Source organism: Hypanus sabinus, chromosome 13 (assembly GCF_030144855.1).
Source record: "Hypanus sabinus isolate sHypSab1 chromosome 13, sHypSab1.hap1, whole genome shotgun sequence".
Taxonomy (NCBI): domain Eukaryota; kingdom Metazoa; phylum Chordata; class Chondrichthyes; order Myliobatiformes; family Dasyatidae; genus Hypanus; species Hypanus sabinus.
The window spans coordinates 782,666-806,129 of NC_082718.1; the positions used below are offsets into that span (position 1 = coordinate 782,666).

General features: G+C 42.0%; 1 protein-coding gene across 7 annotated transcripts in view; it reads left to right on the top strand.

Annotated features, from left to right (window-relative positions):
- LOC132403569 (src substrate cortactin-like) overlaps positions 1–23,464 on the top strand; it is a 109,283-nt gene that overhangs the window by 15,357 nt on the left and 70,462 nt on the right. For 6 of the 7 annotated variants that reach the window (XM_059986974.1, XM_059986970.1, XM_059986976.1 and 3 more), the window contains one exon: positions 1,701–1,774. In XM_059986974.1, coding sequence (XP_059842957.1) covers positions 1,701–1,774 — 74 coding nt within the window. Of the gene's footprint in view, positions 1–1,700; positions 1,775–13,196; positions 13,395–23,464 lie in introns of those variants that run through there. The other variant, XM_059986975.1, reaches the window with a different exon arrangement.

Below are 23,464 nucleotides of genomic sequence, written 5' to 3' on the forward strand. Positions count from 1 at the left end.
TGTCAGAACCCACTTGGAGTATTGTGCTCAGTTCTGGTTGCCTCACTGTAGGAAGGATGTGGAAACCATAGAAAGGCTGCAGAGGAGATTTACAAGAATGTTGTCTGGATTAGGGAGCATGTCTTATGAGAATAAGTTGGGCGAACTCGGCCTTTTTTCATTGGAGTGACAGAGGATGAGAGGTGACCTGATAGAGATGTATAAGATGATGAGAGGCATTGATCATGTGAATAGTCAGAGGTTTTTTCCCAGGGCTGAAATGGCTAGCACGAGAGGGCACTGTTTTAAGGTGCTTGGAAGAAGGTATAGAGGAGATATCAGGGGTAAGTTTTTTACGCAGAGAGTGGTGAGTGTGTGGAAATGGGCTGCCGGCAACAGTGGTGGACAGGCATATGGAGCTCAGAAAAAGAGGTCTATGGGCAACCAAAGGTAATTTCTCAGATAAGGACATGTTCAGCACAGCTTTGTGGGCTGAAGGGCCTGTATTGTGCTGTAGGTTTTCTATGTTTCTATTCTGTAATGGATTTATTGAGTATGCTCGCAAGAAAATTAATCTCGAGGTTGTATATGGTAACGTATATGTACTTTGATAATAAATTTACTTTGAACTATGTTCTATCTCACTGACTGTGTGGAAGTACATCAGTAGTGCTCCTCCAATGAATGTATTCCAGTGAATTCTAGGGAGGAATGGTATCTTGAAGCACAGGTTTACTTCACTGTCAGATGTATTCAGAATCAGAATCAGAATCAGGTTTATTATCACTGGAATGTGACGTGAAATTTGTTAACTTAGCAGCAGCAGTTCAATGCAATAGATAATATAGAAGAGAAAAATAATAATAATAAACAAAATAATAATAATTAATAAACAAGTAAATTAATTACAGTATATGTATATTGAATAGATTTTAATAATGTTCAAAAAAAAAGAAATACTGTATATTAAAAAAGTGAGGTAGTATCCAAGGATTCAATATCCATTTAGTAATCGGATGTCAGGGGGGAAGAAGCTGTTCCTGAATCGCTGAGTGTGTGCCTTCACGCTTCTCTACCTGCTTACCTAATGATAACAGTGAGAAAAGGGCATGTCCTGGGTGCTGGAGGTCCTTAAAAATGGACACTGCTTTTCTGAGTCACCACTCCCTTAAAATGTCCTGGGTACTTTGTAGGCTTGTACCCAAGATGGAGCTGACTAGATTTACAACCCTCTGCAGCTTCTTTCAGTCCTGTGCAGTAGCACTCCCCCCCCCCCCCCCCACCCCCAACACATACCAGACAGTGATGTAGCCTGTCAGAATGCTCTCCATGGTGCAACTATAAAAGTTTTTAGGTGTATTTGTTGACATGCCAAATCTCTTCAAACTCCTAATGAAATATAGCTGCTGTCTTGCCTTCTTTATAACTGCATCAATATGTTGGGACCAGGTTACCCAGGAACATAAAACTGCTTAATCTCCCACTTCTGATCCCTCTATGAAGACTGGTATATGTTCCTTCCTCTTACCCTTCCTCAAGTCCACAATCAGCTCTTTTGTCTTCCTGATGTTGAGTTCAACTGCGGCACCACTCCACTAGTTGGCATATCTCACTCCTTTACGCCCTCTCGTCACCACCTGAGATTTTACCAACAGTGGTTGTATCATCAGCAAATTTATAGATGGTATACTGATTGCTATTTGTATTCTCTGCTATTTCAGAATGATATTTCAGAACAGGAGCAACGATGGGGAGCAAAGACCGTCGATGGGTCTGGTAGGCCCCAGCACATCAAGTAGGTACTGGGTGAAACTTGGACACTGACCTACAAGGTTTCTGCATTTACTGAGAAGTGTTGTAGCAGGGCAGCAGATGAGATTATATTAGATATGGTGATGTTAACAGGGATTGTCCCCCTTGCCTCTTAAGTATAATACAGGAAAGTTTAGAGAAATGTTGCTCATGTGTAGTGGTTTTCAAGCCAAGTTTATGATAACCAGAGATGCAGGGCCCTACTGAAAGCCTGTGGATGACACTGCACCACCATGCTGTTGGGTGGAGAAATGGACCATGTTGACCCACTGATGAAGTGCTGGATTCAGAATGGTGTGTATTTGAAAAGGTTACATTGAAGTATTTACATCATGCTCCTGTACACTCAGTGGCCACTTTATCAGAGGCACCTGTACACCAGCTTGTTAATGCAAGTATCAGCCTATCATGTGGCAGCAACCCTAATGCATAAAAGCATGCAGACATGGTCAAGAGGTTCAGTTGTTGCTCAGACCAAAGATCTGTAACACTCATTTTGCCTGGTGGCATGATCCCAGGGGCGATGACTCCCTGCCCGGCCAAACTTTAGAACTGTTGTTTGGGTCAATGCTGCGTGAAGTGTCCCTCCCCTGTGTCAAATCAATACCCTGAAATAACAAACAGTACACAATATGCAGTTAAACAAGTAAGATTTTATAACTCTTACTTTGACTATGAGACAAGTAGAGAACAAAATATAAAATAAAAGGCGCCCAGAAGTTATTTAAACAGCCCACTGACTCCTCAAGTCGCGTCTCCTCTCTTTATTCCCCTTGCACCTTCTTCCCAAAGCCCGCAAAAACCCACAGCTTTCACAGAAACAAGAAAGAATAACATCTCACCCATTGGTTAGCAACTGAATTCCAAAGTCCTGTTATTTCTAGTTATAACCCAAACATGCTACTGCAGAGAACCCATTACCTCAGCAGTTAACATTACTAGTAATACCACAGAGAAGCAATTTTATTAGCCTTAGCAGGTAGCATAAAAGAGAAACCCTTACACATCAAAATGGGGAAGACATGTGATCTAAGTGACTTTGATGGTGGAATGATTGTTGGTGCCAGACGGAGTGGTTTAGCTATCTCTGAAACTGCTGATCTCCTGGAATTTTCATGCACAACAGTCTTTAGAGTTTATAGAGAATGGTCCAAGAAACAAAAACATCAAGTGAGCAGCAGTTCTGTGGCTGAAAACACCTTGTTAATGAGAGAGGTCAGAGGAGAATGGTCTGGCACACATTATAAATGCTGTGCAGAAGAGCATCTCTGAACATACAGTACATTGAATCCTGAAGTGGATGGCCTGCAGCAGCAGAAGGCTATGAACTAACACTCAGTGGCCACTTTATTAGGTACTGAGTGTATAATACATGGAGGAGGGGGCTGCTTTGAACAAACAGCATTGCTGAATGATTATATGACATTCGATGTCTTATAATTTATGAAATACTGGGTGATCTCCAGGATTTGCTTTCCTCTGTCTTCTCATACAGTCAGTCACATGCTGGTAGGCCTCTCATGCCAATGAATGATGGCTAGTGTACTGATTTCAGAGAATATAGCAGCCACCTCACATTGAATGTATGGGAAGTAGGAGAGGAAGAGACCTGTCAGGTAGTATAAAGCTTACATTCTCTGAAAATAAATTGAACCATTTGAACCTTGGGTATGGAAAATATGTCCACTTTTTTCTAAAAAAGCCCTTTACATTTTATTTCTAAGTTTCTGTTATACATAAAAACTATAACTGTTAAACTATTGAAATGTAATTAAAATATTTTAAATATTACTTCATTGTCATACATGACATTAGACTTGTGATGTAAGACCATAAGACATAGGAGCAGAATGAGGCCATTTGGTCCATCGAGTCTGCTCTACCATTCCATCATAGCTGATCCTTTTTCCCTTTCCTCAGCCCCGCTTCTCAGCCTTCTACTCATAATCTTTGATGCCATGTCCAATCAAGAACATATCAAGCTCTGCCTTAAAGACACCCGAGGACCAGGCCACAGCTGCCTGTGGCAATTAATTCCACAAATTCACCACCCTCTGGCTAAAGAAATATCTCCCCATCTCTGTTTTTAATGGACGCCACTCTATCTTGAGGCTGTGCCCATTTGTCCTGGACTTCCCCCACCATGGGAAGCATCCTTTCCACATCTACTCAGTCTAAGCCTTTCAACGTTCGAAAGGTTTCAATGAGATCCTCCCCTCAACCTTCTGAATTCCAGTGAGTACAGACACAAAGCTATCAAACGTTCCTCATATGATAACCATTTTATTCCTGGATTCATCTGTGTGAACCTCTTCTGAACTCTCTCCAATGTCAGCACATCTTTTCTCAGGTGAAGATCCCAAAACTGTTCACAATACTCACAGTGAGGCCTCACCAGTGCCTACAAAGCCTCAGCATCACACCCCTGCTCTTATATGCCAGACCTCTTGAAATGAATTCTAACTTTGCATTTGCCTTCCTCACTATTGACTCTACCAGTAAGTTAACCTTAAGGATGTTCTGCACAAGAACCCCAAGCCCCTTTTCATTTCTGATTTTTGGATTTTCTTCCTGTTTAGAAAATAGTCTGCACATTTATTTCTACTCCTAAAGTGCATGACCATGCATTTTCCAACATTGTATTTCATTTGCCACTTTCTTGCCCATTCTCCTAATCTGTCTAAGACCATTTGAAACATAGAAACATAGAAAACCTACAGCACAATACAGGTCCTTTGGCCCACAATGCTGTGCCAAACATGTACTTACTTTAGAAATTATCTAGGGTTACCCATAGCCCTCTATTTTTCTAAGCTCCATGTACCTATCCAGAAGTCTCTTAAAAGACCCTATCGTATCCGCCTGCACCACCATCGCTGCCAGCCTATTCCATGCACTCACCACTCTCTGTAAAAAAACTTACCCCTGGCATCTCCTCTGTACCTATTACCAAGCACCTCAAAACTGTGCCCTCTCGTGATAGCCATTTCAACCCTGGGAAAAAGCCTCTGACTATCCACACAATCAATACATAGAAACATAGAAAATAGGTGCAGGAGTAGGCCATTTGGCCCTTTGAGCCTGCACCGCCATTTAGTATGATCATGGCTGATCATCCAACTCAGAATCCTGTACCTGCTTTCTCTCCATACCTCCTGATCCTTTTAGCCACAAGGGCCATATCTAACTCACTGATCCCTTTAGCCACAAGGGGCCATATCTAAAATATCTCACATCATCTTATACACCTCTCATCTGCCATCGCTCTAATGAGAAAAGGCCAAGTTCACTCAACCTACACTTGTAAGGCATGCTCCCCAATCAGGCAACTTCTTTGTAAATCCTTGTACCCAGTGATTGGGTACAACTGCAGACAGAGCAAAGAGTTAAGTTGTGCCACAGAGGCAAAATTCATAAGGGCAAAGAAGGTGCTGCAGGGATTGAAGGTGCTGTATTTTACTAAATACTCTAGCTGCTCTTAGCAAGTTGATGGTATACTGATGAGGGCTGCATGGTAGCATAGTAGTTAGGACAATTATTTTTAAGTGCCAGTGATCAATAATCGGGGTTGAATTCCTGCAGCTGCCTGTAAGGTTTTTGTGTATTTTCCCCATGACCATGTAGGTTTCCACCAGGTGCTTTGGTTTCCTCCAAGTTTAAAGATGTAAACACTTAGGGTCAAGTTCAGTAAGTTGTAGGCATGCTACCTTGGTGCTGGAAATGAGGCAACATTTTCAGTGTGATCCTAGGACAATCCTTGCCAATTTGATTTGACAAAAATGATATGTTTCATTATATGTTTCAATGGAACTGTGACAAATAAAGCTAATCTTTAATCTTCAATCCTTTATAATCCGCCACAGTCCACATTTATTGATCATTATGGTGAGAAGGCAGCTGTATGACGTACAGTGGGATCCAGGATCATCCATGGTGGAATGATGGAGCAGGCTTGATGAGATGAATAGCCTAATCCTGCTCCTTTGTCTTATGGTCAAAGGCCTTTGACAAGGTGCCACATTTGAAGCTGCTTAACAAGCTACGAACTCATGTTATTACAGGAAAGATTCTAGCATGGATAAAGCAGTAGCTGATTGGCAGAAGGCAAAGAGTGGGAATAAAGGAAGTCTCTTCAGATTAACACACACAAAGTGCTGGAGGAACTCAGCAGGCTAGGCAGCATCTATGGAAAAGAGTACAGTCAACAGGTTTCAGCCCAAAACGTCAACTGTACTCTATTACATAGGTGCTGCCTGGCCTGCTGAGTTCCTCCAGCATTTTGTGTGTGCTGCTTGGATTTCCAGTATCTGCAGATTTTCTCTTGTTTGTGAGTCTCTTCTGATTGTCTGCCCATGATTAGTCATGTTCCACAAGGGCCTGTGTTGGGACCAATTCTTTTTACATTATATGTCAATGATTTGGGCAATGGACTTGATGGCTTTATTTCAGAATTTGCAGAGAATGTGAAGCCAGGTGGAGGAGCAGGTAGTTTTGAGGAAGTAGAGAGGCTACATAAGGATTTAGTCAGATTTAGCGAATGGGCAAAGAGGTGGCAGATGGAATACAGCGTCAGATAGTATATTGTTATGCACTTTGGTAGAAGAAATGAAATGGTTGATTATTTTCTAAATGGAGAGAAAATACAAAAATCTGAGGTGCAAAGGGACTTGGGAGTTCTTGTGCAGGATTCCTTAAGAGTCAATTTGCAAGTGGTGTCTGTTGTAAGGAAGGCAAGTGCAATGTTAGTATTCATTTCAAGAGGACTAAAATATAAAAGCAAGGGCTTAATGTTGAGACATTATAAAGCACTGGTGAGGCATAAGTTGGAGCATTGTGAGCAATTTTGTGCCCCTTATCTTAGAAACGAGAGAGGATTCAAAGGAGGTTCACGAAAATGATTCTAGGATTGAATGGCTTGCTATATGAAGACCATTTGATGACTCTGAGCTTGTATTGACTAGAATTCAGAACAATGAGGGATGACCTAATTGAAACCTATCAAATAGCATAAGGCTTTGATAATGTGGATGTGGAGAGGATAGAAACATAGAAAATCTTCAGCACAATACAGGCCTTTGGCCCACAAAGTTGTGCCAAACATGTCTTTACCTGAGAAATTACCTAGGGTTACCCATAGACCTCTATTTTTCTGAGCTCCGTATACCTGTGCAGGAAGCTTTTAAAAGACCCTATCGTATCCACCTCCACCACTGTCGCTGGCAGCCTGTTCCATGAACTCACCATTCTCTGCATAAAAAAGTTACCCCTGATATCTCCTCTGTACCTACTTCCAAGCACTTTAAAACTGTGCCCTCTCATGTTAACCATCTCAGCCCTGGGAAAAAGCCTCTAACAATCCACAAGATCAATGCCTCTCATCATCTTATACACACTATCAGGTCACCTCTCATCCTCTGCCACTCCAAGGAGAAAAGGCCGAGTTCACTCAACCTATTCTCATAAGGCATGCTCCTCAATCCAGGCAACATCCTTGAAAGTCTCCTCCGCACCCTTTCTATGGCTTCCACATTCTTCCTATAGTGAGGTGACCAGAACTGAGCACAGTATTCTAAGTGGGGTCTGACCATGGTGCTATATAGCTGCAACATTACCTCTCAGCTCCTAAACTCAATCCCACGATTGATGAAGGCCAATGTATGCTTTCTTAACCACAAAGTCAACCTCCGCAGCAGCCTTGAGTATCCTGTGGACTCAGAACCCAAGATCCCTCTGATCCTCCACACAGCCAAGACTCTTACCATTAATACTATATGCTGCCATCATATTTGACCTACCAAAATGAACCACCTCACACTTATCTTAGTTGAACTCCATCTGCTATTCCTCAGCCCAGTTTTGCATCCTATCAATGTCCCACTGCACCCTCTGACAGCCCTCCATACTATCTTCAACACTTCCAACCTTTGTGTCATCAGCAAATTTACTAACCCATCCCTCCTCTTCTTCATCCAGGTCATTTATAAAATCATGAAGATTAGGGGTCTAAGAACTGATCCCTGAGGCACACCACTGGTGACTGACCATGCAAAATATAACCCATCTACAGCCACTCTTTGCCTCTGTGGTCAAGCCAGTTCTGGATCAACAAAGCAATTTCCAATTGGATCCCATGCCTCTTTACTTTCTCAATAAGCTTTGCATGGGCTACCTTGTCAAATGCCTTGCTGAAATCTACATGCACTACATCTACTGCTCTATCAAGATCAATGTGTTTAGTTGCATCCTCAAAAAATTCAATCAGGCTCGTAAGGCATGACCTGCCTTTTACAAAGCCATGCTGCCTATTCCTAAACATATTATGCCTCTCCAAATGTTCATAAATCCTGCCTCACAAGATCTTCTCCATCAACTTACCAACCACTGAAGTAAGACTCACTGGTCTATAGTTTCCTGGGCTATCTCTACTCCCTTTCTTGAATAATGGAACAACATCCTCAAACCTGCAATCCTCCGAAAACTCAATGCTGGAGGTTCAGCAATCTATTCCCTCACCTCCCACAGTAGCTTGAGGTACATCTCGTCCAGTCCCAGTGATTTACGTATCCAACTTGATGCTTTCTAAAAACTCCTGAATATCCTCTTAATACCTACATGCTCAAGCTTTTCAGTCCGCTGTAAGTCATCCCTACAAGCGCCAAGGTCCTTTTCTGTAGTGAATACTGAATCAAAGTACTCATTAAGTACCTCTGCTATCTCCTGTGGTTCCATACACACTTTTCCACTGTCACACTTGATTGGTCCTATTCTCTCACGTCTTATCCTCTTGCTCTTCACATACTTGCAGAATGCCTTGGGGTTTTCCTTAATCCTGTCCGCCAAGGCCTTCTTATGGCCCCTTCTGGCTCTGCTAATTTCTTTCTTGAGCTAGTTCTCTAACATTACCTAGCTTTTTGAACCTTTTGTAAGCTCTTCTCTTCTTCTTGACTAGATTTACAACAGCCTTTGTACACCACGGTTCTTGTACCTTACCATCCTTTCCGTCTCATTGGAATGTACCTATGCAGAACTCCACGCAAATATCCCCTGAACATTTGCCACATTTCTTCTGTACATTTCCCTGAAAATACTTGTTTCCAATTTATGCTTCCAACTTCCTGCCTGATAGCTTTATATTTCCCCTTACTCCAATTAAATGCTTCCCTAACTTGTCTGTTCCTATCCCTCTCCAATGCTCTCCAAAGGAGATAGAATTATGATCACTATCTCCAAAATGCTCTCCCTCTGAGAGACCTGACACCTGAGCAGGTTCATTTCCCAATACCAGATCAAGTACAGCCTCTCCTCTTGTAGGCTTATCTGCATGTAGTGTCAAGAAAGCTTCTTGAACACACCTAATAAGCTCTACCCCATCTAAACCCCTCACTCTAGGTACATGCCAATCAGTATTTCGGAAATTAAAATTTCCCACCACGACAACCCTGCTATTATTCCACCTTTCCAGAATCTGTCTCCCTATCTGCTCTTCGATGTCCTTGTTACTATTGGGTGGTTTATAAAAAACAGCCAGTAGAGTTATTGACCCCTTCCTGTTCCCAACTTCCACCAACAGAGACTCTGTAGACAAACCCTCCATGTCTTCCTCCTTTTCTATGGTTGTGACACTATCTTTGATCAACAGTGCCATGCCCCCACCTCTTTTGCCTCCCTCCCTGCCTTTTCTAAAACATCTAAAGCCTGGCACCTGAAGAAACTGTTCTTGACACTGAGCCATCCAAGTTTCTGTAATTGCCACAATATCATAGCTCCAAGTACTAATCCATGTTCTTAGCACATCTGCTTTGTTCATAATGCTCTGTGCAATAACTTTTTCTTTTCCAATATGTTATTAGTTTCTACATAGAAGAATAGAGAGTACAAGAAAGTGTATATAAAAGATCAAAAAAGATTAAAAAACTACCAATTACGTTATATCTGTTCATAATAACAATCACATTACCCTGTATTCATATAAGTCAATCAATGGTTATATTGAACTATACTAATTTAAAAAAAAGAATCTAACCCCTACCAAGACTGAAGCTGTTCATTAAGGAAAAAAGAAGGTAAAATACCTTCTCATATAATAAAAATTAATAATAGCCAACATCTGAGCTTAAACAACAAATTGAAGGTTTTGAAAATAATTCAGAAAAGGTTCCCACAATGTTTGAAAGTTTTTACGAGATTCAGAAATTGAACAACGAATCTTCTCTAAATCTAAACATGACATAATGTCACATAACCATTGAGCATGAGTAGGAGGAAAAACATCTTTCCATTTAAACAAAAGCATCCTCCTAGCTATAAGAGAGCTAAAGGCCAAAATAGACATATCTGAAACCATTGGTCTGAGCGCATCCCTTCTCTATCACCTGCTTATCCTCCCTCTTACACTGTCTACAAGCTTCCTCTATTTGTGAGCCAACTGCTGTTCCTCCGTCGCTTCAGTTTGGTTCCCATGCCCCAGCAATCCTAGTTTAAACTCTCCCCAATAACCTTAGCAAACCTGGGTCACTCCTGCCCCAAAAGAGGTCCCAATGATCCAGAAATCTGAATACCTACCCCCTGCTCCAATCTCTCAGCCACGCATTTAACCTCCACCTCACTCTATTTGTATACTCACTGTCTCGTGGCACAGGCAGTAACCCCGAGATTACTACCTTTGTGGTCCTGCTTCTCAACTTCCTTCCTAACTCCCTGTAGTCTGCTTTCAGGACCTCCTCCCTTTTTTTGCCTGTGTCGCTGGTATCAATATGTACCACAACCTCTGGCTATACTCCTTCCCACTTCAGGATATTAGGGACACGATCAGAAACATGCCAGCCCTTGGCACCTGGGAGGCAAACTACCATCTGGTTGCTTCTTTCCTGCGTCCACAGAGATGCCTGTCTGCCCCCCTAACTATCGAGTCCCCTTTCACTGCTGCCATCCTAATCCTTTCCCTACCCTTCTGAACCACAGGGCCAGACTCTGTGCCAGAGGCACAGCCACTGTTGCTTCCCCCAGTTAGGCCGTTTCCCCTCCCCGAATAGTACTCAAGCAGGAGTACTTATTGTCAAGGGGTACAGCCACAGGGGTACTCTCTAGCCTCTGACTCCTGCCCTTCCCTCTCCTGACTGTTACCCACTTATCTGTCTCCCCAGGCCCTCATGTGACAAACTGTCTATAGCTTCTATCACCCCCTCACTCTCCTTGACCAGACGAAGGTCATCGAGCTGCATCTCCAGTTCCCTAACGTGGTCCCTAAGAAGCTGCAGCTCAACACAGCTGGCTGGGAGTCTCCCGGACCTCCCACATCTGACACTGAGCACAGAACACTGGCCTCACACACGTACTTCCTGTCTGTATTCTGCACAGGTAACCTACCTTGCCTCAACCCATTAATGCCGAAGCCCTGTCGAGCCAAAGCCTTCCTACTCTGTCTCCCTCTACTCAATCACCCGATCCTCCGTTGCCTGCTCTGTAAAGCTGTCTACTTTTAAACTCTTCTCACTGTACTCACTGGCTGACGTCCACATGCTTGCGTAATCATGCTCCGATCAAACCGCTGAAGAAATAACTGTCTCCCTTTAACTTCTTTTAAACATCATTGGATGTTTCCAATGATGGGAGAGTCTAAGACTGGAGGACACAGCAGAAAAGAGGGGCATCCTTTTAGAATGGAGATGAGGAGGAATTTCTTTAACCAGAGAGTGGTGAATCTGAGGAATTCTTTGCCTGGACAGCCATGGAGGCTGTCTTTATGTATATTTGAAGCAGAGGTTGATAGATACCTGATTGGTTAGGGCATGAAGGGATATAGGGCAAAGGCAGGATATTGGAGCTGAGAGGGAAAATGGATCAGCCATGATGAAATGGCAGAGCATTCTCGAAGGACCAAATGGCCTAATTTTGCTTCTGTATCTTATGATCTTATTATCTGGTGAAGAATATCCATACTTGTGTTCCCATAGAGAAGTTGAATAATGAGTTCTGAAATTTAAACGCGTTATTGAAGGATCAGTGTTATATTTCTCAATAAACATAGTGGATGCCAACCAAAGAATTTACAGGTGCTGGACTTACCAGATGCCTGTCGCACTTGTCCTTCTCAATAGTATAGCTTACAGGTTTGCAACATGCTGTCAAAGTGGGTTTGGCAAGATACTAAAATCGTAATGTGTCATGTTAGTGTGTGAATGCTTAGGGCGGTCAATTTGAAAGCCAATAAAATGCATTATTTTGATCTGGATGGCACTGAACTTCTAGAGTGACCACGATTCATTCAGGGAAGTACCCCGAGATCTGTAGAGTGATAGGTAGTGAGATTGATGGTGTCAGTAAGTTGTTATCCTTGTGTTCAGCTGAGACAACATAGTTTCAGACACGGTGCAAGTAAGGACAAAACAGATAAATTCCACAGATGTGATGAGAGTGTCTGCCCTGACAACAAAGTCACAGTTGTCAGCATACAATGTTATGAAGTCATGGTAAAATTTAAGTTAATGGTGAACAATAGAGAATTCCTTGTTACTTGAAGTCACAAGTAGCAGCATGGCTTTGGTTGCTGGTGGTTGATCAGCCCCATCTCAGGGCATCACCGCAGGTTTGTCTAGCAACAACCATTCTCTACTGCATCATCAATAGCCATTCTTCCAACTCAAAACCAAGCTTTTCATTGTTCAGTGATGATCACACAATGTTCAATTGCATTATTAATTGATCAGGTGACAGAAGAATCTGTACAGATCACGAACAACACTCTAGCATAATAGCACATCATATTTATGCCAAAGATTTGTCAAACACGACCATCATAAATAAGAGAGATTCAAACCTTGACATTTGATGGCATCATCACTGCTGAATCCCTACCATCAACATACAGGAATTAACACTAACTACAAACCTGATTAGATCAGCCACGGGTAGCAAATTAAATACCATGCAGAGAAATCAGAGCTACAGTATTTTGAGAGATGCAAAAACAAAGGAACATGCAATAATAGGAGGATCACAACTAAACAGAAAAGCTGCAGACACTGAAAATCCAAGCAACACACACAAAATGCTGGAGGAACTCAGCAGGCCAGGCAGCATCTTGATGTTGTCCCCCAGAAATCGGTCAGGGTCTATCCAAACCAGAAACCCTGGAACAACAGTTCCATATGAGCAGCACTTAGCGCACAACACAGAGCTTACATTGTTGGCAACCAACAGGAACTCAAGAAATGCAGCTACGATCTGCGCAAAGACATCAAAGCAGCGAAACAACAACACGGGGCATTGTCCAGACACAGCTCTCCAACAACAACACATGCAGCTCTCCAACAACAACACATGCAGCTTCTGGCAAGTTCTGCACACCATCACAGACTTCAAAGCTAAATGCAGTGGTGTTTCCAACATTGCTGTCACTTTTTCAGATGAGCTAAATCTTTTTTACTCTTGGTTCGATGTCACCAACACTGAGCCCCTGAGGAGAACCATGGAAGTGACCTGCACCCTGGCCATCTCTGTGGCTGAGTTACGCAGAAATTTCGAACGAGTGGACAGCTGCATGGCTGTGGGACCAGGCGGCATCCCAGGGCAGGTGCTCAGGATATGCGCGGCACAATTAGCAGGTGTGTTTACAGACATTTTTAATCTCTCCTTCTCCCAATGTAGAGTGCCCTCCTGCTTCAAAACATCCACAATTATTTTTGTACCTTGAAAGTCCAAGGAAACATATCTGTACGACTGGTGTCCTATTGCACTCACCTCAGTATAAGCAAATGCTTTGAAAGGCTGGACAAGGACTACTTTTGCAGCATGTTGTCACCCACATTGAACCCCTACAATCTGTCTACTGACACAACTGATTGACAGATGACGCAATAGCCACTGCTCTACACAGTGTCCTTACACATCTGGAGAAGACGGATGTTTATGTGAGAATGCTGTTCTTGGACTACCATTCAGCGTTCAACACCATAATTCCCTTCAGGCTTGACAAGAAGCTTAGGGACCTCGGCCCTCACCGTGCCTTGTGTAGCTGGATTCTGGACTTCCTGGCAGATCGCCGACAGGTGGTAAGAGTGGGTTCCATCACCCCTGCCCCTCTGACCCTCAACACATGTGCCCCCTCAGGGCTGCGTCCTTAGCCCCCTCCTTTACTCTCTGTACACCCATGACTGTATCACCACCCACAGCTCCAATCTGCTAATAAATTTGCTGACGATACTACATTGATTGGCCTAATCTCAACCAATAACTCCTCGTGTATATGAAGGATGTAGGTAATAAAATCAATTCAATTCTATTCAATACAATCGAGGGAAAAAAGTACAGTTGGTGCTTCGGGTTGAAGCCCTTTGGCAGGACTAATAGGAGGATATTGGGAAATGTGAAGAAATATAAGAATCTTGGCATGTACAGCTACAAATCCTTAAAAACAACAGGTCTTTTAGAGTGGTGGTTAAAAAGGCATGCATGCCATTTTAACCACCACTTCAAAAGGCCTTCAAAAATGAAAGCAGGACTGTTCAACTAAAATGAAGTAGAATGTTTACCAAGGCCATAGGTTGAAAGCAATCATGTTACAGGAAAAGTGTGCTCAAACTGGAGAGCGTACAGCAGAGATGTGCAGAGACTGTAAATATTAGTTATGAGGAAGGATTAAATAAGCTGTGGTTATTTATTTTGAATATAGGAGGCAGAAGAAAGTCATAGCTGAGGTGTATAAATTATTAGGTGCCTAGATAGAGTAAATTAAAAAAAAACATATAAGCCATTAGTTGAAGGATCCAGAACTAGGGGGCACACACTTAAAGTAATGGGGCTCCATGGTAGCATAGCAGTTCTATTGCAGCTCTGGGCATCAGAGTTCAGAGTTCAATTCTAGTGTAATGTATAAGGAGTTTGTACAATTTGCCCATGATTGTGTGGATTTCCTCTGGGTGCTCTGGTTTCCTCCCACAGTCCAAAGACATACTGGTTGGTAGATTAACTGGTCATTATAAATTGTCCTGTGATTAGGCTAGGATAAGTAGCTGGTTGCTAGGTGGTGTGGCTCGTTGGGTCAGAAGGGCCTTTCCATGCTGTATCTATCTATCTATCTATCAATAAACGTAATAGGGAATACAGAGGAAGTGTATTCTTTCCCCCAGAGGGTGGTAGGGATCTGGAACCCTCAGCCTAAACATATCGTGGAGACAGAAATCCTCAGAAAACTTAAAAATGTGAAACTGCAACACCACATAATCCAGATCCTGGAAAGAACACCAGGGAATCAAACTCCAGGTCCTCCAGCTCGCCAGGTTCTTGGACCCCAAAAAACCCAGTACAACAAGAAATTGTGTTCCAGAGACCCCCACACTATAGCAACCCTAGAAATGCAGGAACTATAGTTCCTCAAATGATCTAGACAACCTCTTAAATTCACAGATTGTGGTCAATACTCTTGCATTTATATATTAACTTTCACATCCTCAGAAGCCACAAACAAATTCATGACCCTTTGCAGTGCAGACCAATAGAGCAGTCAATTTCCACATTGGGTTCCACAAACTACAATGCAATAAATGACTAGTGGAATTAATTAAGGGAGGAATATTGGTCAGGACAGTTAAAGTACACAGCTGAACTATTCCGTAACATCTCCCTGAACAGGAAGATAATGCATTGGTTTTAGACATCAGCCTATTACTCTCGATCATTCTTCCCAATTCCTGGTGTCTTAGTTTCCAATGCTTGTCTGCCTGGGTTCACAGGTATAGTGTGTATCTGATTGTAAGATGGAGGCCAAGGACCCACATGAACAATTGGGCATTTCTGTCAGTCCTAGGAAATAAGGCACATTTTGATTTTGTTGTAATTTGGGACAAAAAGAGACCGCAATTTCTTTTCAATATCTAATTTCCTATTAATAAAGATGCCTCAATATAACATTTCTGATGCCAACGGAAAGACCAGAAGTTTCTATACTGTGCGAAGATGCAGCATGCTTTCTACAGATGTCCTAATTTGGCAATATACAAGAGCTGCTCACAACATCCTCAGCTGACATCACCATGGAGATGACTTCTTCCCCACCCCCAACAAGGAAACCACATACCCGAACTAAAAAAGGAAACTTGCAAACTGCAAAACACTGATGATGCACAAGCTGCAGAATGTGGCCAGCAAATCAGAGGATATCACAACCCACCTGCTTTATCTGCTCTATTTGCTCTGCTTTGGAATAGTCCGTCTAGAAGTTTCTGAAATTTAATCCCACGTAAGATAGTATTTATTGGACGTACCTTCCATCAACACTCAAGGAGATCAGTAATTTCCAGCAGACAGTTGGTTTAATCCCCATCATTGGACTCAATGATCATCCACCACAATGCAGTGACTACAGTGGCTGCCAGCTCTAGTGAAAATGCAGCAAAATCCCTTCCATATTTGTCAACGTTTACATTTCGTTGACCCTGAGACCCTATAGATCACAAACACTGGCTAGAACAGTAACCTCTATATATATGTACCTGTGCCAGTAACTCGAATAAAAGCATTATGCCAGGAATCAGGGGGTGGAAAGAATGAGTTGCTTTGATAAAGAACTAGCAGGGACATATTGGGCAAAGTGAGCTCCTTTTGTATTGTAACATCTCTATGCTGAACTAACTCCACAAGCTGTATATTCACTTTCTAGGACTCTGCCTTTTCATTGATTATATTTTGTGTCCTTATTTTCATGTTACATCGAAACATGGAAAACCTACAGCACAATACAGGCCCTTTGGCCCACAATGCTGTGAAGATGTACTTACTCTAGAAATTACCTAGGGTTACCTAGAGCCCTCTATTTTACTAAGCTCCATGTACCTATCCATGAGACTCTTAAAAGACCCTATTGCATCTGCCTCCACCACTGTCCATTCCACACACTCACCACTCTCTGCGTAAAAAACTTACACCTGACATCTCCTCTGTACCTACTTCCAAGCATCTTATAACCTCTGTGCCCTCTTGTGTTAGTCATACTATCCACATGATCAATGCCTCTTGTCATCTTGTACACCTCTATCAGATCACCTCTCATCATCCGTTGCTCCGAGGAGAAAAGGTCAAGTTCACTCAACTTATTCTCCAAAGGCATGTTCCCCAATCCAGGAAATATCCCACTAAATCTTTCCTGCACCCTTTCTCAAATTTCCACATTCTTCTGTAAAGAGCTGACTAGAACTGAGCACAGTACTCCAACTGGGGTCTGACCAGGGTCCTATATAGCTGCAACATTACCTCTCGGCTCCTAAACTCAATCCCACAATTGATGAAGGCCAATACACCATACGCCTTCTTAACCACAGAGTCAACCCACACAGCAGCTTTGAGTGTCCTATGGACTCAGACCCCAAGATCCTTCTGATCATCCACACTGCCAAGAGTCTTACCATTAATACTATATTCTGTCATCATATTTGACCTACCAAAATGAACCACCTCACATTTATCTGGGTTGAACTCCAACACCCCCTTTCTCCAACTCTTCTGTTCGGTTCCCACCCTCCAGCAATTCTAGTTTGAACTCTTCCCAGTAGCTTAGCAAACCTCCCTGCCACAGCAACAAACCTGTTGCTGCCTGCAAGAAAATAAATAAATCTTAAGGTTTTATATGGTATACATGCTTTGATAATAAATTTACTTTGACATTTGCTAATTCTAGACATGCTCATTTAGTTCAAAATGTTTTCAGCCAAGGAATAGAAATTTGGTCCTAAATGCAAGAATGTAGGCCACAAGTCCATACATTGCATTCCAATGAAAATTTTAGTTTTCCATTTTTAATATTTTTTAAAGAAACATACGGCTGAGAAGCTGGTGCAGGGGGCAGGGCTTCTGTGGAAGGTAATACCTATTCAAAAGTGACGGGTTACACCTGAACTCAAGAGGGAATATTCTTGTGGACACGTTTGTTAGAGCTGTTCGAGAGAATTTATACTAATTTGGTAGGGGTGTGGGAACTAAAGTGAAGAGATTCTGGATAGGATGAATAATAAAAAATCAAAGACAGCATGCAGTCAGACTGTCATGAAGAGCAGGCAGATGATAGGGCAAAGTTGCAACCAACAATGTGAGTATCAGTGCAGTAGGGATGCAGAATCAGAATAGGTAGCAAATACAGTACTCAAAGTGTTATATCTCAATGCACGGAGTCTATGAAATAACGTGGATGATCTGTTGCACTATTACAGATTGTCAGGTATGATGTTGTGGCCATCATTGAATAGTGACTGAAGGATGGTTGTAGTTGGGGGGGTGAATATCCAAGGTTACACGTTGTATTGGAGGAATAGGAAAGTAGGCAGAGGGGGTGGCATGGCTCTGCTTGTAAAAAATGACATCAAATCAGTAGAAAGATGTGAAGTAGGATCGGAAGCTGTTGAATCCTTGTGGGTTGAGTGTAAAAGAATCCTTATGCCAGTTATATACATGTGTCCCAACAGTAGCTGGGATGTAGACGACAGGTTACAAAGGGAAATAGAAAAGGTGTATCAAAAGGACAATGTAATGAAGGTAATACACACAAATTGCTGGAGGAACTCAGCAGGCCAGGCAGCATCTCTAGAAAAGCGTAACAGTCGATGTTTTAGGCCGAAACCCTTTAGCAGGACTTTTTTCCATAGCAGGACTGTACTCTTTTCCACTGATGCTGCCTGGCCTTCTGAGTTCCAACAGAATTTTGTGTCTGTTGCTTAGATTTCCAGCATCTGCAGATTTTCTCTTGTTTGTTGAATGTTATGATAGTCATGGGAGATTTCAACATGCTGCTCGATTGGGAAAATCAGGTTGGTAATGGATCACAAAAGAGTGAGTTGGCTGAATGCCTGTGAGATGGCTTTTTAGAGTAATTTTTAGAGCTTACTAAGTGATCAATTATATGGATTGGGTGTTACGCAATGGACCTGAGGTGAATAGAGAGTTTAAGGAAAAGAAGTCTTAGGAGGTATGATCACTTGAAACTTGATAGGGAGAAAGTAAAGTCTGACATAGCAGTATTTCAGTGGAGTAAAAGAAATTACAGTGGTATGAGAGAGATATTGGCCAAAGTAGTTTGGAAGAAGATGCTGGCAGGGACGACAGCAGAACAGCAATGGTGTGAGTTTCTGGGAAAAGTGAGGAAGGTGCAGGATAGATGTTCCCCTGGTGCTACACTTTGTTTTTAGAATACGCTACAGCTACTCAAATGACAAAAATAGTCAAAGCTGATGTAAAAGAAAAAGAGGGCATTCAACAAAGCAAAAGTTAGTGGGAAGATAGAGGATTGGGAAGCTTTTAAAAGCCTATAAGAGAGTAACTAAAATAATCATAAGGAGGGAAAAGGTGAAATATGAAAGCAAGCTGACAAACAATATCAAAGCATACAGTAAAAAAATTTCAAGTATGTAAAAATTAGAAGAGAAATGAGAGTGGATATAGGACTGCTAGAAAATGAGGCCAAAGAAATAACAACAGGGGACAAGGAGATGCCAGATAAACTAAGTGAGAATTTTGCATTAGTCTTCACTGTGGAAGCAGTGTGCCAGATGCTGAAAGGTGTGAGGGAAGAGAAGTGAGTATAGTTACTTTTACAAGGTAGAAGGTACTCAAAAAGCTGAAAGACCCAATGGTACATAAGTCACCTGGGCCAGATGAACTGCACCCTGGGTTTTGAAAGAAGTAGCAGAATCAGAATCAGAATTGGTATCAGGTATATTATCAATGGTATGTGACATGAAATTTGTTAATTTAGCAGCAGCGGTTCAATACAGTACATAATCTAGCAGAGAGAGAAAAATATAATAATAACAATAAAATAAAACATAATAATAAATAAACAAGTAAATCAATTATGTATATTGGATAGATTTTAAAAATGTGCAAAAAACAGAAATACTGCATATTAAAAAAAGTGAGGTAGTGTCCAAAGCTTCAATGTCCATTTAGGAATCGGATGGCAGAGGGGAAGAAGCTGTTCCTGAATCACTGCATGTGTGCCTTCAGGCTTCTGTATCTCCTGCCTGATGGCAACAGTGAGAAAAGGGCATGCCCTGGGTGCTGGAGGTCCTTAATAATGGATGCTGCGTTTCTGAGCAATAGAGATTGTGGAGGTATTAGTAATGATCTTTCAAAATTCATTGGTCTCAGTCATGGTGCCAAGGGACTGGAAAATTGCAAATGTCTCTCCACTCTTTAAGAAAGGAGAAAGACAGCAGAAAGGAAATTATAGACCAGTTAGTCTGACCTCAGTGGTTAGGAAGATGTTAGAGTCAATTGTTAAAGATGAGGTTATGGAGTACTTGGTGACACAGGACAAGATAGGACAAAGTAAACATGGTTTCCTTAACGTTTGCCTGACAAACCTTTTGGAATTCTTTAAGGAGATTACAAGTAGGATAGATAAAGGGGATGCAGTGGATATTGAATATTTGGACTTTCAGAAGGCCTTTGACAAGATGTCACACATGAGGTTGCTTACCAAGAGCCCATGGTATTACAGGCAAGTTACTAACATGGTTAGAGTATTGGCTGATTGGAAGGAGGCAGTCAATGGGAATAAAAGATCTTCTGGTTGGCTGCCGTTGACTGGTGGTGTGTCCACAGGGATTAGTGTTAGGACCGCTTCTTTTTATGCTGTATTTCAATGATTTAGATGATGGAGTAGATGATTTTGATGCCAAGTTTGCAGATGATACGAAGATTGGTAGCAGGCAGATACTGTTGAGGAAATAGGTAGGTTGCTGCGCAGGTTAATTCTGTGGTTAAGAAGGCGTACGGTGCTTTGGCTTTCATCGACCGTGGGATTGAGTTTAAGAGCTGGGAGGTAATATTCCAGCTATATAGGACCCAGGTCAGACCCCACTTGGAGTACTGTGCTCAGTTCTGGTCACCTCACTACAGGAAGAATGTGGAAACTATATGAGGAGATTTACAAGGATGTTACCTGGATTGGGGAGCATGTCTTACGAGAATAGGTTGAGTAAACTCGGTCTTTTCTCCTTGGAGCAACGGCAAATGAGAGGTGACCTGATAGAAGTGTATAAGATGATGAGAGGCATTGATCATGTGATAGTCAGAAGCTTTTTCCTAGGGCTGAAATGGCTAACATGAGAGGGTAGTTTTAAGGTGCTTCGAAGTAGGAGATGTCAGGGGTGTTTTTTTATCCATAGAGTGGTAAGTGCATGGAATGGGCTGCCGGCGATGGTGGTGGAGGTGAATATAATAGGGTTTTTTAAGATTCTCCTGGATAGGTACGTGGAGCTTAGAAAAATAGAGGGCTGTGGGTAACCCTAGGTAATTTCTAAAGTAAGTATATATTCAGCACAGTATTGTGGGCCGAAGAGCCTGTATTGTACTGTAGTTTTTCTATGCTTCTATTTGGTAGGTTTCAATGAGATCCCCTTACATTCTTCTAAATTCCAGTCAGTACTGGCCCAAAATTACCAAACACTCCTCATATGTTATCCCCTTCATTCCTGGAATCATCCTCGTAAACCTCCTCTGACTCTCCAATGACAACACATCCTTTCTGAGATATGGGGCACAAAACTGTTGACAGTATTCCAAGAGCCACTTGACTGGTGTCTTAAAGCCTCAGCATTATCACCTTGTTTTTATATTCTATTCCCCTTAAAATAAATGCTAACATTGAATTTGCTTTCTTTATCATAGACTTGACCTACAGGAGTCTTGCACGAGGACTCCTGAGTCCCTCAGCATTTTGATGTTTGAATTTTCTCCCCATTTAGATATTGTTCTTTTACCAAAGTGCATTATTATATATTTCTCAACACTGTATTCCATCTGCCACTTTGTTGCCCATTCTTCCAAATTGTCTAAGTCCTGCTGCAAGCCATTGCTTCCTTGGCAATACCTACCCCGTCACCTTTCTTTGTATCATCCACAAACTTTGCCACAAATCACTGACAAAAAATGTGAAAAGTAATGGTCCCAATACTGACCACTGAAGAACACCACTGGTCACCAGCAGCCAAACAGAAGAGGCCCCTTTTATTCCACTTGCTGCCTTCTGTCTGTCAGCCATTCCTCTATTCATGCCAGTATATTTCCCACAATATGATAGGATTTTATCTTGTTAAGCAGCCTTGTGTGAAGCATCTTATCAAATGCCTTCTGAAAATCAAAGTAAGTGACATCTACTACCTCTCCTTTACCCACCCTGCTTGTTACTTCCTTGAACGATTCTAACAGATTTGCCAGGCATGATTTCCCTTGACAGAAACCAGGCTGACTTTGACATTTTATCATTAGTCTCCAAGTACCCTGAAACCTCATCCTTAATAATGGACTCCCAACTCTTTCCCAACCACTGAGGTTAGGCTAACTGGCCTATAATTCCTCTCTTTTGTCTTCCTCCCTTCTTAAAGAGTGGAGTGAATGTGCAATTTCCCAGTCCTCCAGGGCCATGCCAGAATCGAGTGATTCTCGAAAGATCATGAGCAGTACCATTATCTCTTCAGCAACCTCTTTCAGGACTCTGGGATGTAGTCCATCTAGCCCAGATGACTTAACACCTTAAGTCACCTGACGCAATTGGACCTCTAGCATACAGCTACTGTCTTCCACAGCAAAGACTGAAGCAAAGTACTTATTGTTAATCTGCCATTTCTTTGTTCCCTATTACTACTTCATAGGCATCATTTTCCAGTGCTCCAATATCAGCTCTCACTTGCCTTTTATTCGTAATATAACTGAAGAAATTGTTAGTATCTTGCTTTATATTATTGACTGGTTTGCCTCATATTTCATCTTTTCCCTTCTTGTAGATTTTTATTTGCCTTTTGTTGGATTCCCAATCATCCAACTTCCTACTCACTTTTGCTACCTTATATGCCCTTTTCTTGGCTTTTATGAAGTCCTTAACTACCCTTGTCAGCCATGGTTGCCTAGCCCTGCCATTTGAGAACAACTTCTTCTATGGGATATATCTATCCTGTGCCTTGTGAACTATTCCCAGAAACTTTGGGCACCTCTGCTCTGCCACCATCCCTGCCAGTACCCCCCTCCAATCCACCTGGGCAAGCTCCTCTCTCTCAGGCCTCTGTAATTCCCTTTATTCTATTGCGATACTGATATATGTGAGTTGAGCTTCTCCCTCGCAAACTGCAATATGAATTCAGTCATATCCTGATCACTGCCTCCTAAGGGTTCCTTTACGTTAAGCTGACTAATAAAAATCTGGGTTATTACACAACACCCAATCTAAGATAGCCTTTCCCTGAGTAGGCTCGAGCACAAGCTTCTCTAAAAAGCCATTTTATAGGCATTCAACAAATTCCCTCCCTTGCGATCTGACACCAATGTGATTTTCCCAATCCCCTTGCTTATTGGTCCCCCATTACTATTGTGTCATTACCCTTATTACATGCCTTTTCCTGCTCCCTTTGTAATTTCAACCCCATATCTTGGCTACTAGTTGGAGGCCTATATATGATTCCTACTATTTGGATGTCTATATATGATTCCCATAAGGGTTTTTTTCACCCTTGCAGTGTCTTATCTCCACCCGCAAAAATACAATATTCTCTGACCCTATGTCAAACCCTTTCTAAATATGTAATTTCATCTCTAGCCACACCACCACCTATGCCATCTTGCCTGTCCTTTCGATACAAAGTATATCCTTTGATGGTAAACTTTCAACTATGATCTTCTTTCAGCCATGACT